This window comes from Rhinatrema bivittatum, chromosome 7 (assembly GCF_901001135.1).
Source record: "Rhinatrema bivittatum chromosome 7, aRhiBiv1.1, whole genome shotgun sequence".
NCBI classification, from domain to species: Eukaryota; Metazoa; Chordata; class Amphibia; order Gymnophiona; family Rhinatrematidae; genus Rhinatrema; species Rhinatrema bivittatum.
Genome location: NC_042621.1, coordinates 5,303,217 through 5,320,632, shown reverse-complemented (window position 1 = coordinate 5,320,632; position 17,416 = coordinate 5,303,217). Strand labels below are relative to the sequence as shown.

The window sequence follows — 17,416 nt, the reverse complement described above, 5'->3', positions numbered from 1 at the left end:
CAGTATTTGGATGATAATGGAGTGGGTTCAGTAACATAAGAGGCATCTGATGTACTTTATATAGAACAGGGATGTTGATTGTTAGAATGGAATTAGGGATACGCAGATTATTGTACTTTGATATGCGATAGTGTATCTATGACTAGAGATGTTATTTGATGTTACCTTGATGTATTGTTTATTTTCAAAGTGTGTGCTGATATTTGTTAAAAAAAACAAAACAAAACAAACCCCCCCCAAAAAAAAAACCCAACCCCTATTTAAACAAACATTCCCAGATTTCACTAAACATTTACATGGAAATCTCAACATAAAACTAAATCCTAAAGCAATAACTCTTTAAACAACAAAAAGACTTTCCTCTTAAACCTCATTACTCTAGATACATCTGTGAAATGACTACTCTGAGACCCATAAAATTCTTATTTTTCTGCAGAAAAATCTCTTTAATGTTCATTCTTATCCGATTTCAAAACTACCAAAAGAGTAGCTCTGGATTCTATATTGGAATTAAACAATTCCAATTCAACTGGCTAAGCTTCTCTCACTATATCCTCCACTGAGGGCTCGGAACCCTGTGTAGGAAGAAGATAAGCCTTAGCTATTGGGGTGGGGAGGGATAAAGACACAGCTGGAATCTGTAACACCTCCAAGAAAAATTTATTGAGCAATTCTAATGGGGCAATTAATACAGATCTAGGAAAATCAGTAAATTGTATATTAATCTCCTTATGTAATTGCCACAATTCTCCATTCTACACTGTGAATATTCCTTATCCTTAATTAAAGCTCAATTACATATTTTAAGTTTTGTAATCTGACCTGTCAACTCTTGAAGCCTCGTATACTCATTACACTTTTGTGAATGGAAAGCAACAGAAAATGTATTTATAGAAGATAAAACATCAGTTCTCGTAGTCAATTGCTGCTGTTAATGTCTGTGGGGTAATTAATGCTGGTTTAACAGGAGGAACCACAGCAGTATCCTTGGTTGAACCATCAAGAGTAGATGTTCTAATGATCCCAAATACTGTCTCATCTGTAGATTATATTGCCACCACCAGAAGGGGGAAATTGTATACTTTGGACCAATATCTCCTCAGCCAGAAAACCTGCAGAGTTGTTCACTCCTGGTGGAGATGTAGAGCAAACAGCAGGACTGTGGATAGAGGAAACTTCTTGTCCTGCTGTAAAATATTCACCTTGATTCATTAAAGTGATAAAGGATTCTGTAGTGAGTCGAGACCAAGGCAGGAGGGTCTGCACCTCACCCTTTCTCTTTCCTATAATAGTACGTCGTCATAACCAATACAGAAGAAAACATTACTTACAGCAAGAGGCACCCGGAATCGTTCCCAGGTATATGCTCCTCTGGCTGCGTGCCTTAGAGCGCCACAGTTTAAAGAGATGGTCCCAGTGCTGTTGGTGGCCTTGGACGCCATCCTCTGAGCCCTGATTGGCTCATAATACTGGAATCTCTCAAGAATGGCAGGAGGAACACTCCAGCCTCTCACCATCTCCCGGAGAACACTTTGTTTCTGGTTCCTATGAATTTAGCAGCCTGCATGTTTGGGACACTCAAAAGCCTTTAGAACGGTTGGACTGTTAACATTAATCACCTTAAATGTTAGTTAAAAAAAAATTTAAACTGGATCCTAAAAGCCAAAGGGAACTAAGGTTGTTCTTCAACAATGACTTGCACTGCTGTAGGAGCAGAGTATTGTGGTTTTGACATCTATTTTTTTTTTTTTTTTTTAACTTTTGAGATTCAGCATTGGAAATAGATGTGCTTTTTTTATTTTTTTTAAATGAAATATTTAGGTCAAATAATCCAAATCAGATTACACATCTGTGTAGGGTGTCAGGAAATTTGCATAGTCTAGGTTTTTTTTTTTAAAAGACATGTTTATGCAAATGAGAATACTAGTAAACGTATGAGTGAGGGGGTGTGGACTTGGTATGATTTTAATTTGAGTTTATTCTCCTAACTTAACTTTTTCCATTTTTTTTTTCTCTCAGTATTATGCTGGGGAAGTGCTCGGACTGAGGCAGGAGGGGTACAGTAGAAGTGATTCTGGGAGGATGGAATCATTGTGAGCTCTTCCTAAAATGACACGGTCTGTTGAGCCAGCAGGTGGCGCTGTATCCCAGATGGTTCAGGCTAGTAAGAGACTAACAGCACAGTTGAGAAAGATAGATCTGTTGGACTTCGCCTACATTAAATGTTGTGCTTGTTCTGTTTGAAGTACTTAACATTGAAGTCTAGACTTAATCAGCAGCCAAGTGCCTACTGTTGAGAAACATACTTGCCATATCTATAAGGCTAGAAATATTAAAGGTTAAAATCTGCAAATGTAATTGATTAGTGAAAATATGTTTCCCTTAATCTTTTTTAAATCAATTAACTTTTCAAATATGTGCTGAAATGTTAATTGAAGTAAAATGTATAGGCTGCTGGTGAATTTATGAAAAGGAACATTGGAGCTTCTGATACATCCCACCACATTATCATTTTCCTATGCTTGTGATTTCATTTGATAGCACATACTAGGTTATAATATACAGAAGATTATTTGTGTGTTGTCACTGTCAGTCATACTGGAATTTGTGATTTATATTCTGCCACTTCAAAGTGGATTGCATTTAGGTACTGTAGGCATTTCCCTATCTCCAGAGAGCTCACAATCTTTTTGTACCTGAGGCAATGGACGTGCCCAAGATCACAAGATGCGGCAGCAGGATTTGAACCAGAGCTTCCCTGGAACATGGCCCACTGTTCTAACCACTAGGCTCCTCTACTACCTCTTTGCCATGACTTTGGGGAGTCATTGATGGGTGGAGTTGGAGTCCCTTGGCTGCTCTCTGTTTTACACCAGCAGTGACACAAGGGAGACAGATATTAAAGGGAAAAAAATCAGTGTTTAAAGACTTCAACACTGTATACATTTTCCACAGGACAGCACAAAGAGCACCCGTAAAAGTGATATTGTGTCCTTGGAGTGCCTGTACCACATTGTACTGTAGAAAGAAAGAAAGAAAGAGAACCTAATCACAGAAACTCTCCTACTCTCATTGAATGACACGATACTAAGAGGATTCGACAAAGGCAAAAAATACGTACTCATTCTCCTTGACCTCTCAGCTGCCTTCGACACAGTAAACCACACCATACTCCTAGAACGGCTGACTGAAATTGGTTTAACTGACACTATCTGTACGACAGAACCTACCAAGTATCAATTAACAGCCCATCCAAAAAAATTAGCCTCAACACTGGAGTTCCCCAAGGCTCAGCGCTATCAGCCACTCTATTTAACATATACCTTCTTCCTATATGGCAGCTACTAAAAGATAGTGGAATCACCCACTTCCTGTATGCTGATGACATTCAACTTCTAATTCCCATCCAAAACTCACTTGAAGAAGCATACAAAGAAACATCTGCTCTACTTGTCTCAATTAAATATCTTCTAACATCCCTGAAACTCATAATCAACATCGACAAAACTGAAATAATCCTCATGGATAGAAAACCCAATCCAACACCACCACTCCAACTCATACTTGGCAATCAAATGAGCCCAATACTCCCTGTCACCCACACCCGAAACCTAGGAATAATTATTGACAAAGATCTTTCCTACAAGAACCATATATCAAACAATCAAAGAAGGATATCACAAACTACTAACCCTAAGACGTCTGAAACCATTTCTTAACCCTTATGACTTCAGAACTGTACTACAGCTACTCATATTCTCAACCATCGACTACTGCAACTCCCTACTGATCAGAATACCATACTTCAACATCAAACCTCTACAGATTCTGCAAAACTCAGCAGCCAGAATTCTGACTGGAACAAAGAGGAATGATCACATAACGCCAATACTGATTTCACTACACTGGCTTCCAATTAAATCCCGAATTGAACACACATCCATGACCATCATACACAAATTACTACACAACGAACATCAAGGTTAAACTGGTTTAAACATAACCCCCCAGAATCCCCAAAGAAACTTACGTTCAAACACAGGCCGTTTAACAGTCACCCCCATCAGAGATGCACATTTGACAGCAACCAGAGAGAGAACATTTTCCATCGCCTGCCCTAAAATATGGAACTCCCTCTCAAAAGATTTGAGAACCCAACCTAACCTCAAAACGTTCAAAAAGGATCTAAAAACATGGCTGTTTTACAAAGTCTCAATATCACAAAAAGGGGGGATTAATCAGCAAATTCAATAAAAAAATAATGCTTACCTATAGGCTAAATCATATTTTGAAATTTTTTTTTATATTAGTAAAACTGATTGTTAGAACAGCATCAGCAAGCCAGACAGCGTATCTCTCTTGCATTGAGTGAGATCGCTCGGTCGTCTTAGTCACTTGCGGTTTTTAAGTGTCTTGCTGGAAAAAAATGTGTTCGCACAAAACTTTAGCTCCAGTCTTTTAAAGACCTCTTCTATGAGCACACTGTGCACTGTATATAGATGTTTCAAAACATAGTCTGGACTCTCTGAGCAGATTAGAATTCTAAAAAACTGACTTGTAGGGAGATTTTCTTTAAGGTGCCGTGGATGAGTCAGAGACTACCAAGAAAGCTAAGTGCTTTAATATACATTTACTTATATATATTTTTTCCTTTTATAAGGTTGGTTGCGCTTCATAGCTAATGGAGACATCTTTGTCTGGCTAGAATATTGACAAGACAGGCTCCTGATGAAGCTTTTCAAGCGAAATTTCGGCCGTTGTTTGAAGTTCCGTTAAGATTGGAGCTAAAGTTTTGTGCGAACAAATTTTTTTCCAGCAACACACTGTTAAAAACCGCAAGTGATTGAGAAGACCGAGTGATCTCACTCAATGCAAGAGATACGCTGCCTGGCTTGCTGATGCGGTTCTAACAATCAGTTATACTAATAATATAAAAAAAAATTTCAAAATATGATTTAGCCTATAGGTGAGCATTATTTTTTATTGAGTTTGCTGATTAATCCCCCCTTTTTGTGATATTTTGATTTGCTTGGGATTGTTTTGCTCTTTTTTGTGGGTTTGTTTTACAAAGGCTACATTGACAATCAAGTATCACAACATCCAAATACCCAACAGAATTACAAACCGAAACCATGCAAAAACAAAACATCAACCAGCACCAAGCAAACCCTTCTCATTCAAAAATGATTTTATGTCGGGCTATAAAAAAGAATAACTTTAAGTTTAACTAATTTCCCCACCCTTGTAACCCTCCTTTCCTTTCTATTCACCCCCCCCCCCCCCCCGTAGCACTTCCACCCCCCTCCTATCCCCTCTAATCCTACATACTCCGATCCCCTTTATCCGCTCATTTTCGAATATAATATGTATCCTGTTATACCCTGAATTCGCATATGTTAAGATACTTCACCGAATGACTGTATATAAAACTCAACAAATAAATAGGGCAAAACAGGAATGCTAGAAACTGAGTTTGTGTGAAAGAACAAGTCTGACATAGAGGGGCCGATGCAATTCAGCACCTGCTTTCTTAACACGCCCCTGGCACCTCTCCTGGGGGTGCCTTGCAATATTTAAATTAGGGGTCACGCTGTCAAGGAGGTGCTAGGGTCGATTGCGCACCCCTAGTGCCTCCTTGACAGCATGCGTCTGGGAGAGGCCAGCTGTCCGTGGCCGACCACCGGTTAACAAAACGGACGCTGAATTTATCAGCATCCGTTTTCCTAACCGGCGCACAGCCCACGGGTTCGGAAAACAACACTGGTTAACTGAGTGCCCGTTTCCCGAACCTGACTGCTGGCACTTTTTTTAACTTCATTTTTTTAATCTTTCGTTCCTCCTACTTAATATCACGCTATCACAACGATATTAAGTAGGAGGATGTACAGAAAAGCAATATTCTCACAGGACAAGCAGGATGGTAGTCCTCACATATGGGTGACATCACAGGATGGAGCCCAATCACGGATCACTTTTGTCAAAGTTTCCAGAACTTTGACTGGCCCCTACTGAGCATGCCCAGCATGCCACTAACCCTGCAGCCAGCAAGGGTCCCCCTTCAGTCTTCTTTTTTCCGTGCAGCAGTAGCCTCGTGGTTAAGGAGCTTTGCAGAGATTCCTGACAGTAATTTTCCTCACGGAATTACTAAAAGTTAATTTGCCCCACAGGGTCCCTGCTTTTTTCAAGCCGCGGTACTCCGTTAAGTTTTTACCCGTTTTTTGTTGATCAGTCTAGTTTGGCCCTTGCAGCCTACTAGCCGTCAACCGTACCACAGCTCAATTTTTGCCATGGCGTCGGGGTTCCGTCGGTGCCCAGACTGTAATCACACCATGTCCATCACAGACCCCCCATAAAGTCTGTGTAATGTGTCTTGGACGAGAGCACGATGTCTTGACCTGCACCAAATGTGCTCCTATGACACCAAAAGGTTGCTAGGCCAGAATGGAGAAGATGGAACTTCTCTTCCGTGCTCAAACCCCAACTCCGTCCATTGCGTCAACGTCGTTAGAACCGGCTCCGTCAACTTCGCGCCAGCATCGACCACCAGCCGGTGACCGTCCAGCGTCAACGACATCTCGGACTTCGACACCCTCTACTCCCCCTCAGAACAGAGGGGATCATAGAGACAAACATCGCCATCAAAAGTCTGACCATCGAGGGAGCGAAATCATCGACCTCGCCATCGTCCGAGCCGCCGTCGAAGAAACCCCATCCAGAAAAGGCACCGACCTTTTCAGAGACCGGGTCACCGAGGCAACCTTCACTCGACGCGACTCCGCCTTTTTAATGGTGGTCCCTCTGGCTATGCCTCTGCCTCCTTCTGTTCCGGAGCCGGGGCTACTTGCTCCAGGTCTCCGAGAAGAACTGGACAGGATGGTTCAGTAGGCCATCAACAAGGCGATGCATCGATTCCAGGTTCCTCCGACACGGGTACCGATTGCGGAACAGACCACAGACCCGATTCCGGCAACGTTGGCATCACTGCTCTCCAGGATGAAAGCACTCCTTGCCGCTTTTCCACCGATGGACCCCGGGTCACTGATGGCTCCGGTGCCCTCCCAGCTTACTTTGTCATCGGGAGGAAAAACACTGTTCCGCATCCCTCCAACCGGAGTTCTGCCTCAGCCTTTGATGCCGATACGTCCCTCGCCACCGATCCAACCATCGGTGCCGATACGCCCGTCGGCGCCACTGAGCCATCCATCGATGCCCTCGATGTCTGCGCCAGTGCCTTCGATGCCTCTTGTGCACCAGCTGCAGTGTCAGCACTCCGCGACTGCACGCCACTTTCTCATCCTCCTGGGACACATGGCATCTTCAGTGCAAGTCACACCAATGGCCCGTTTGGCCATGAGAATCATGTAGTGGACTCTACGGTCACAATGGACTCAAAGCATTCAGCCCCTGTCGACCATTGTCCACGTAACCGACTCACTCCATCAGTCTCTAGCCTGGTGGAGAAATCAGAACAATCTCCTCCAAGGCTTGCCCTTTCAGGCTCCAGACCCTCAATTAACTCTCACCACCGATGCTTCCAACCTTGGCTGGGGAGCCCATGTGGCCAATCTGCAGACACAAGGATCTTGGTCTCCAGAGGATGCCAAACACCAAATAAATCTCCTGGAGCTTTGAGCAATCAGATATTCTCTCAGGGCATTTCAGGATAGCCTCTCAAATAAAGTTATCATGATCCAGACGGACAACCATGTGGCCATGTGGTACATTAACAAACAGGGAGGCACGGGCTCCTTCCTTCTGTGTCAGGAAGCTGCACAGATATTGGCGGAAGTTCTCTCTCCCATTTGATGTACTTCAGGGCCACCTGGTTGCTGGGAGTGGACAATGTGTTGGCAGGCAAGCTGAGTCGCGTCTCTCAACCCCTCAGTAGCGAACTCCATCTTCCAACAATAGGGATATCCTCAAATAGACCTCTTTGCGTCTCCTTAAAACCGCAAAGTAGAGAACTGCTCTCTCATTCGCAGCAAACACTCTCAACCCAGAGACGCATTCTCCCTCTCGTGGGCAACAGTCTACTTTATACATTCCCTCCACTCCCTCTTCTCTCGAAGACCCTTGTGTAATTACGTCAGGACAAGGGAACCATGATCCTGATAGCACCTCACTGGCCACGCCAAGTGTGGTTTCTAATACTTCAGGATCTTTCCATTCGCAGGCACATTCCCTTGGGAAAAGACCCGCTTCTGATCACTCAAAACAATGGGTGCCTCCACCACCCCAATCTTCAAGCCTTGTCCCTGACGGCATGGATGTTGAAAAGTTAATCCTTCAACCACTTATCCTTTCTGAACCAGTTTCCCGTGCTTGATTGCTTCACGGAAGCCTTCCACGAGAAAATCTTACTCTTACAAATGGAACAGGTTTATGTCATGGTGCTCTTCTCAGTCCCTCGACCCCCTTTACCTGTCCAATCAAGAAGTTTTTGTACTATCTCTGGCACTTGTCAGTCAGGTCTAAAAACTTCTTCCATTGGAATGCATGTCAGTGCAGTAGCCGCCTTCCATGAAGGTGTCGGGGATGTTCCTATATCAGTACAACCCCTTGCAACACATTTTCTGAAAGGCTTGCTTCACCTCAAGCTTCCACTGCGTCCTCTGGCCCCTTCTTGAGACCTTAACCTGGTTTTGGGTCGGCTCATGAAACCACCATTCGAGCCTCTTCACTCCTGTGACCTTCGATGTCTCACATGGAATGTGATTTTCCTTTTGGCAATCACTTCAGCTCGCAGAGTTAGTGAATTACAGGCCCTAGTTACCTATTCGCCTTACACTAAACTTCTGCAGGTCCGGGCAGTACTCCGCACTCACCCTAAATTCTTACCCAAGGTATTTTCGGATTTTCATCTAAATCAATTCATCATACTACCTACTTTTTTCCCAGGCCCCATTCCAGTCCAGGAGAACAGGCTCTGCATACCCTTGACTGTAAACAGGCTCTAGCATTCTACCTAGACTGTACAGCTGCCCACAGGGAAAGCACTCAATTGTTTGTCTCTTTCTGGTTGGCGGACTGCATATACTTTTGCTATCAGCAAGCAGGCATTCCATTTCAAGACCGTTTTAAAGCACACTCTGTGAGGGCCATGGCGACTTCAGTAGCACACCTACGATCGGTGCCGCTTCCTGACATTTGTAGGGCTGCCACTTGGAGTTCTCTCCACACCTTTGCAGCCCACTATTGCTTGGACAAAGCCGGAAGACAAGATTCCATCTTCGGCCAACCTGTCCTTCGTAACCTGTTTACAATGTGACGTACCAACACCCTTCCGCCTGCCCGTTAGGGTTCAGGATGCCCTCGGCCAAATTATCCCAGTCCTAGTGCTTTGCACACCTGGGTACATTTGGTGCATGCTCGGACATCCTCAGCTCGGTACTCACCCATATGTGAGGACTACCATCCTGCTTGTCCTGTGAGAAAGCAAATGTTGCTTACCTGTAACAGGTGTTCTCACAGGACAGCAGGATGTTAGTCCTCATGAAACCTGCCCGCCGCCCCGCGGTGTTGGGTTCATAATGTTTAATTTTATTTTTCACTCAAAATAGAAAAACTGGAAAAAATTTGACTAAATAATGACAATATCCCAAAAGAGAAGTCACACATATCACGTGATTCATTCAATAAGGTGGGCCAATGTACACTTCCGCTTAACAGCGTCTTTAACTTTTATGCACAAGTGCCGTTACGGCTGCCCGTTCACATTACAATCATGGGGTAACCTTTTTTTTGAAACGTGATTAGCACTGCCGCTTTTTTAAGGCAAACCTTTATACTGCCGTTATTTCTCTCAAATTTGGCACAATTTTTTAAAGACAATTTTTTAGAAAATCTTTTCAAATAACCTCCAACTTGAAGTAATATTCTTAGAGATAAATGAATGTACTTATCTCTTTTCAATGAGAAAGAAGCTAGAGTCCAAAGAGCTCATCTGCTCACTCTGCTAACATGCCCGACACCGCTGGTGTTTCGAAGTTTTTCTTCGTCAGGGGCTTGAATGCTGGAAGGATGGAAAAAAGCATATGAAACACGACTTATAGATATTGAAATCACTAGTCCAAAAATTGGAAACTTACAGCGTTGGAGAGTAGAACAGTTTATGCGGCAAAGAGAGACCCGCCATCTTGACGCTGACATTTTAAAGCCACGTTTGCATTCAACATGGACCAATCAGAGAACTAGTAAACCAAAAGCAGAAAAAAAACTGTTAAAGGGCTATAGTAATAGCCCTTTAGATTAGTGAAGGCCAATCGATGACATCGTTCATGCCCCGCGGTGATTCTGAGCCAAGTTTAAAAATCCATTTCTGCTCTTTATAATTAAGGGTAGAGTGACAGTCTCCTTTTCTGATGTTCATAGGAGCCATGTCTAAAATGGTCCATTGTAGATCGGTGAAATTATGACCTTCTGATGTACAATGTTTTACCATAGGGGCTTCCAAGTTACTTGTGTTCAATCTACTTCTGTGTTCTCTAAGTCGAATTCTGATAGGTCATGTGTCACATAGCAATTACTGGAGAAACTTGGAGAGATCCATGTACTAACATTGACTATAAGAAAAAATTTATAACAGATTGCAACTCCCATCATGTTATATATGTCAATCAATGCAACTGTCCTTTGCTTTATGTTGGTCGAACAACAAGACCTATCAGAATTCGACTTAGAGAACACAGAAGTAGATTGAACACAAGTAACTTGGAAGCCCCTATGGTAAAACATTGTACATCAGGTGGTCATAATTTCACCGATTTACAATGGACCATTTTAGACATGGTTCCTATGAACATCAGAAAAGGAGACTGTCACTCTACCCTTAATTATAAAGAGCAGAAATGGATTTTTAAACTTGGCTCAGAATCACCGCGGGGCATGAACGATGTCATCGATTGGCCTTCACTAATCTAAAGGGCTATTACTATAGCCCTTTAACAGTTTTTTTTCTGCTTTTGGTTTACTAGTTCTCTGATTGGTCCATGTTGAATGCAAACGTGGCTTTAAAATGTCAGCGTCAAGATGGCGGGTCTCTCTTTGCCGCATAAACTGTTCTACTCTCCAACGCTGTAAGTTTCCAATTTTTGGACTAGTGATTTCAATATCTATAAGTCGTGTTTCATATGCTTTTTTCCATCCTTCCAGCATTCAAGCCCCTGACGAAGAAAAACTTCGAAACACCAGCGGTGTCGGGCATGTTAGCAGAGTGAGCAGAGGAGCTCTTTGGACTCTAGCTTCTTTCTCATTGAAAAGAGATAAGTACATTCATTTATCTCTAAGAATATTACTTCAAGTTGGAGGTTATTTGAAAAGATTTTCTAAAAAATTGTCTTTAAAAAATTGTGCCAAATTTGAGAGAAATAACGGCAGTATAAAGGTTTGCCTTAAACAGGCGGCAGTGCTAATCACGTTTCAAAAAAAAGGTTACCCCATGATTGTAATGTGAACGGGCAGCCGTAACGGCACTTGTGCATAAAAGTTAGAGACGCTGTTAAGCGGAAGTGTACATTGGCCCACATATGAGGGTACACCTTATTGAATGAATCACGTGATATGTGTGACTTCTCTTTTGGGATATTATTTTATTTTTCGGCACTGCTTGTAGCTTTTAAATAAGACTGAAGGGGGACACCTGTTGGCTGCAGGGTTAGTGCCATGCTGGGCATGCCCAGTAGGAGCCAGTCAAAGTTCTGGAAATTTGACAAAAGTGTTCCATGATTGGGCTCCATCCTGGTGATGTCACCCATATGTGAGGACTACCATCCTGCTATCCTGTGAGAACACCTGTTACAGGAAAGCAACATTTGCTTTTTCTGCTTTTCTGTACCAATTTTGGGAGTGCTCAAAAATTAACGCTTGCTCTCTAGGCAGGCATTAATTTCTGAGTGCAAAAATGTGCTATTGGATGCATTATTTTTTTAATTTCGGGTGAGTAACTAATAGCCTCATCAACATACATTTGCATTCAATGAGCTCTATTAGTTTTGCTGTGTTGAGGCGTTAATCCCCTTTTTGCACAAGGGTATTAGGTTGCATCTATACAACCTGCGTCCAACTGCGGGTTAAACACTGTGCTCGGCTGAGCACACTGTATTGCATCGGCCCCAGAGTGTGTGGAAGCTTGAGACTGAGTGTGTGGCCCAAACTATTTATTTTTTTTTTTAATTTTTGCCTATCATTTTTGATGGGCCCGTTCAGCTAGTGTACTTATTATTTCTGCAGTCCTTGTTACATTTCCAGAGTCTTTAATATGACCACAAGGGGCTGCTAAAGATGCGTACACCAGTGATTTCTACTGCTATAGGAGCAAAGGCTGATAGCTTTGAAACCTTTTTATGAAATTATAGGTGATGGGCATGGTGCAGTAAAGAGTGATTTTTCTCAATCTGAGCAGCATGTCAGTTGGCAAACATTAAACATTAATTTCACGTTTGAGGTGAAAAAAAGACACAATTTTCCAAACCACTCTAATATTGTGTTCAAATTAAGCATATGGAAAGGATGTTTATCTGGTATGCATGCAGGGGTGGAAAAATGTTAGGTAACAGCCAAATTTCTTCGGAGAAAATTATTAGCTCCCCCCCCCCCCCCCCCCCCAATTTTCTTTCTTATATTTTTCTTTTGATTTTTTTTTCTTTTACTTTCCCTTTCACCCCTCAACCTTTTTCCCCCCCTATCCCTGGCAGCAGCTGCCACTGCTAAACCCTTTCCCTCTTCCTGATACCCTGGTAGCCATTGCTCCTCTTTCCAGGGACCCTCGCTGCTCATTGCTTCTCATGTTCTGGTGGTGCCCCAGCAGGTAGGAGCGCTTCTCCCTGGCTCAGCTCCTCTGCCCAGTGACAGATGCCAAACTTTATGTACCTGGTTTTTTTTTCTTAATTCCTTATCTCTGCTTTTACTTAAAACCCATTAGAATGCAGCTACATTTAGTGGCTGCTCATTAATTTGTAAAATCAATTTATACACCAAAAAAATGGAAAAATTAATTCTGTATGTCAGAAAATTGGTCAGCGGTTAGCAGGTGCACATGTTTGTTGAAGTATGTGGGTGATAACCCAGGCAACTCTTTGTCACTATTCCAGCACGTATTCATGTCAGAGAGGAAGGTGCAGCTGCTTCAGCAAATGTACAAGTTGATGTAATTTTAGTGACAAAATTAATTAGCTTCAACCTTGGAAATGGAGCTTACCCATGTCCGAAAGATCAGCAGCTGTTTGTTTTTCATGCTGTTTTGGTTTGCATGAATCTGCTGCTGCTGTTGAGTTTTTAGTCAGAATCTACCAAAACAATCACCAAAAGCACGCATGATTTATTTAATAACAAAGAACTTTGCAATCTAGTAAAGAGTGTCAGCAAGCCGGGAAATACCTGAAGGGTGGTTGCCTGGGACATCAGCTGACGTTTTGGTTTCCCTGCATCAGGGGCACTTACCTGACAGCAGAGAATTCTCTTGTGAGTCAGCGCACTTCATTTGGATCACCTGATCTCTCCGTCATGGTCAAAGAAAGCGGCATAAAACCGATCTGATCCTGTTGTAGTATTTAAAAGATGGCGGTGCTTGGGATTTCTATTTCTGAGTTTTTAGTCAGGCCAGTGTAACACTGGTGTATGATTTATTAAGTCAGAATTAAGTGTCCTTGATACTTTTGGCTTTATAATAATGGTCTATGCTTTTAGGGTGCCAGGGTCCCTGCAGCTCTCGCCTGTGTTACAGCCTAATTCACCAAATACAGATTCTGGGATTCAAACCTACAAGAAGGGCTCTCTTCCCACTGCCCACTTGTTACCAGTCACACTGTCATTCAGCTGGGAGAACTCAATTTACCATAGCCTGGTTGCTGTGTTTTTTTTCTTGTCATCTGACCACTGTGTCCTGCCACATAAGTACCTATAAACATGTCAGAATTGCAGGGACTTGATGTATGAGAAATAAGATATAATCTTAAAACATTTTTAGGGATATTATCAGTAATGCTTAGAGAAATAAATATCAAATACCAGAATCATGCCTGTTTAGAAAATAACTTTGTGCAGCAGTTTGTCAAAACTTTCATTATAAATTTAGGGCCTTTATAGCCAGATCCCTTACTGTGCATAGTATTCATGTCTCAGTAACTTGTGTAGCTCAAAATAGAATAGAAAGGTGTATAAATCTTAGCAATAAAAAAGAATCCTAAAATCCCTGCAGTGGAATTTGCAACCTGCTTTGCAGTCCACTTGGTTGAAAGATAACCTGATGTCCTTCTGAAGCCACCTTTCCATGTATGTTGTTAATTCTTGTGCTGTTTGTTTGTTGTCTCTTCCTTTTGGTTCCTAAAAGCTTTTTAAATATTTTTTTTTATAGATGCCCCTTTCTCTCTTTTGTTAAACTATAAAAAAAAGTAAATGCTTGCCTAGTTTTAGGGAAGAGAAGAAATGATGGGGATGTTAAATATTAGGCAGCCAAACTTGAGTCTTTAACAGAATGCCAGAATTTTTTTTTTTCCTGGACTGGAATTCAGTGGTAAGCAATAACCTAGATTGTGTACAAATGAATTCATGGATGCCACAAAATGTAATGTGCATTGCTATTGGAAATGTAGCAGCTCACTTTGTCGAGTTCTCTTAATTTAAAATCCTTTTCCTGTGCAATAAATTCATGATTTCCAAAATGTAGCACATTTAGAAGCCCATCTCTGTCTTATCACATTGTATCCAGTCCACACTTGCTATCCTAGATTGGACTAATAATGTGCTCTTCCAGCCAGTCTGTCCTCACATGGTTAATTGCTGGCTGTAAAATCTTTACAGCTTGGGTAGTTCACTTGTATTTGCTCTGTGGCTTCTAGTGCTTTCACTAAGTGTGCATTGTGCATATGATATAATTATGACAATTATTTTGGAAGAGAGGAGGGATAGGTTTCAGAGCTGATTAAACTGCCAGTTTTAATGGCAAATATTTTGTGTTCACTTCCACTCTGGTTGTTTCGCATGGAGTAGAGGAGTAGCCTCATGGTTAGGGCAGAGTGTGGGAAGCCAGAGCTGAAATCCACTGGCGTGACTTATGACCACGGACTTTCAGTTCAGGGTAAATTTAAGAGGGTTTTTTTTTTTTTTACATGACAAATGTCATGACAGTAAAACAATATTAAGCAGATTCTCCCACCCATCCACTCAATGGCATATCTCTTTCTACCCTAATCTCCTGCCTAGCATGTCTCTTTCCCTGCCCCCACCAAGAATCTGCCTCTCTCCCCACCCTCCAAATTGCAACACCATTCATCCTTACTGGTGGTGGCTCCAGGCTCCTCTTCTCTCCTCCTTTGGTAGCATGCTTGCTGTGGCTCCTACACTCTGCAGCATTGCACTTCTGTTTTTGTGCGGGACAGAACCTGCAGGAAAGGGGTTCTGGTGGAGGGGGCCGCTTCAAATGCCACATCAGTGGCACTAGACAGCAGGCACTTTGGCTGGTTGGGGAAGGGAGGCTGGACTTGAAATGTGGCATCAGAGAGTGCTTTCACAGGTGGAGGAAGCGAAGGACTTGAAATGTAGCAAGTGTTCTGGTCTGCACTGGCTTCCATCAGTGGTGGAAAGCCTTGAAATATTGCAGTGGCTGCTCTGGAGCTGCTCTATGATCAGCCTAAAATTAGAGTGAAAATTGGTTCAAACTAATTGTCACCTTTGGGGAAAAATCTGGGAATTTATGGGTGAAAATCAGTTTAAACTGAAAATGAAGGACCTTATTTATGATCTTCCGGAAGTTACATCGCCCTCAGGAGCAAACCTACAGGTCGATACAGTAAGGCCGCATTAGAGTGCGGCAGTGCCGGGCGCACCCTCGTTCCCCGCAGGCACAGTTCTCTTCACATACCGCTCGATACTCTATTTAAATTGCTTGCAAATGCAAGCCGCGTCTGCGAAGTGTTAGGGAAGCGTTAGGCCCACACAACCCATTTTACTGTATAGGCGCTTAATACAGCGCCTATACAGTATCCTGGGTGCGCTGGTTCCTGTCATTTCAAATGTCATTTGAAATGACAGGTACCAGGAAGTGGATGGTTTCCCCCCTCCCGAAGCAAGGCGCAGGGCGAAAACTAAAACAAAAGTTGTTTGATATATATATATATATATATATATATAGATGTCCCTTTCCGAATCCCCCATCTCTACGTGCGTTTATCCAGGCGGCGGCGGGAGTGGGCGGGAGGGTGCGCGTTGATCTGGGCGGCAGCGGGAGCGGGTGGGTGGGCGCGCATTCATCCGGGCGGAGGGAGCCAGTGGCCTCCAGCAGCCTCCGCCGGCAGTGAATGAATGCACGCCTGTGTACGACCGTGCAATTTTGGTGCTCAAGGCGTGACGTCACGACGCTTGACGTCACGGCATGTGACTGCCTTGAGCGCCGAAATTGCACGGTCGTGCACAGGCATGCATTCATTCACTGCCAGCGGGGGCTGCTGGATGAACGGGTGCCCACCCGCCCGCCGGCTCCCGCAGCCGCCTGGATAAACGCACGTGGAGATGGGGGATTCGGACTTTACCAAAAGCGGGGCTCGCTGCAAATGTTTGTATATATGGATCTAGCATTATTGTTTTAAGTTAAGGAATCGCATGTGTAGTGCAATGATTTGAGGGAAAGTTTGCAGTCTACCATTGCCCCTGCCTGTAACTTAGGGGTAGGCGGTAAATTAGCAGGTTAAACGCAGGGCAAAACGGCAGGGTAAAATAGCGATAGTTGGGGCGCGCGTCACTGTATGGGAGGGAATAGCTAATTCGATCGTTTACATCTGATATACATGCCGCGTGCGGAAGGGGTTACGGGTCGGTTTCAAGAAGCACTAAGGACGCGTGAAACTGGAGACTGTATCGCAGGATTGCCTTACAAGTCCGAATTGTGCGCCCACAGCGAGTTACAGACGGGGAATCTCCAGCCGCACTTTACAGTATCGATCTGCTAGATTGTAAACCCTCTGGGGAAGGGAACTGTCTTCTGTACCTGAATTTGTAACTTGCCGTGGAAAAGCAAATCTCAAATGTAGTTGGCTGAGTTGCTGATTCAATTGATGAAATACATTTAAACCTGTCACTCTTTTCATTTTACAGAGTTGTTGGAGAACGTGAAATTAATACACAAGCCAGTATCTTTACAACCCCGGGGGCTGATCAACAAAGGAAACTGGTGCTATATCAATGCTGTATCCTTACTGTGGACCATGGAAAACATTTGGATATTTTACTTATTTTTGGTTTCACAAACAGACTTTTTATAGAATTGCAGTGAATACAAAGCAAGCCAAATCCATAATACTCTATATGTGCTCTTGAAAATCTTTCATATGAAAAGTAGTTGCTAGGATTGTCAATTTGAAACACGGATATTGAATGAACCAGCAAGTTCATTTAGATATAACAAAGTTTCTCCACAAGAAACTGA

At 43.0% G+C, this 17,416-nt stretch overlaps 1 protein-coding gene across 2 annotated transcripts in view; it reads left to right on the top strand.

Annotated features, from left to right (window-relative positions):
* USP10 (ubiquitin specific peptidase 10) overlaps nucleotides 1–17,416 on the top strand; it is a 201,214-nt gene that overhangs the window by 82,671 nt on the left and 101,127 nt on the right. For both annotated transcript variants that reach the window (XM_029608088.1, XM_029608089.1), the window contains exon 5: nucleotides 17,086–17,177. In XM_029608088.1, the coding sequence (XP_029463948.1) occupies nucleotides 17,086–17,177 (92 nt within the window). The remainder of the gene's footprint in view (nucleotides 1–17,085; nucleotides 17,178–17,416) is intronic.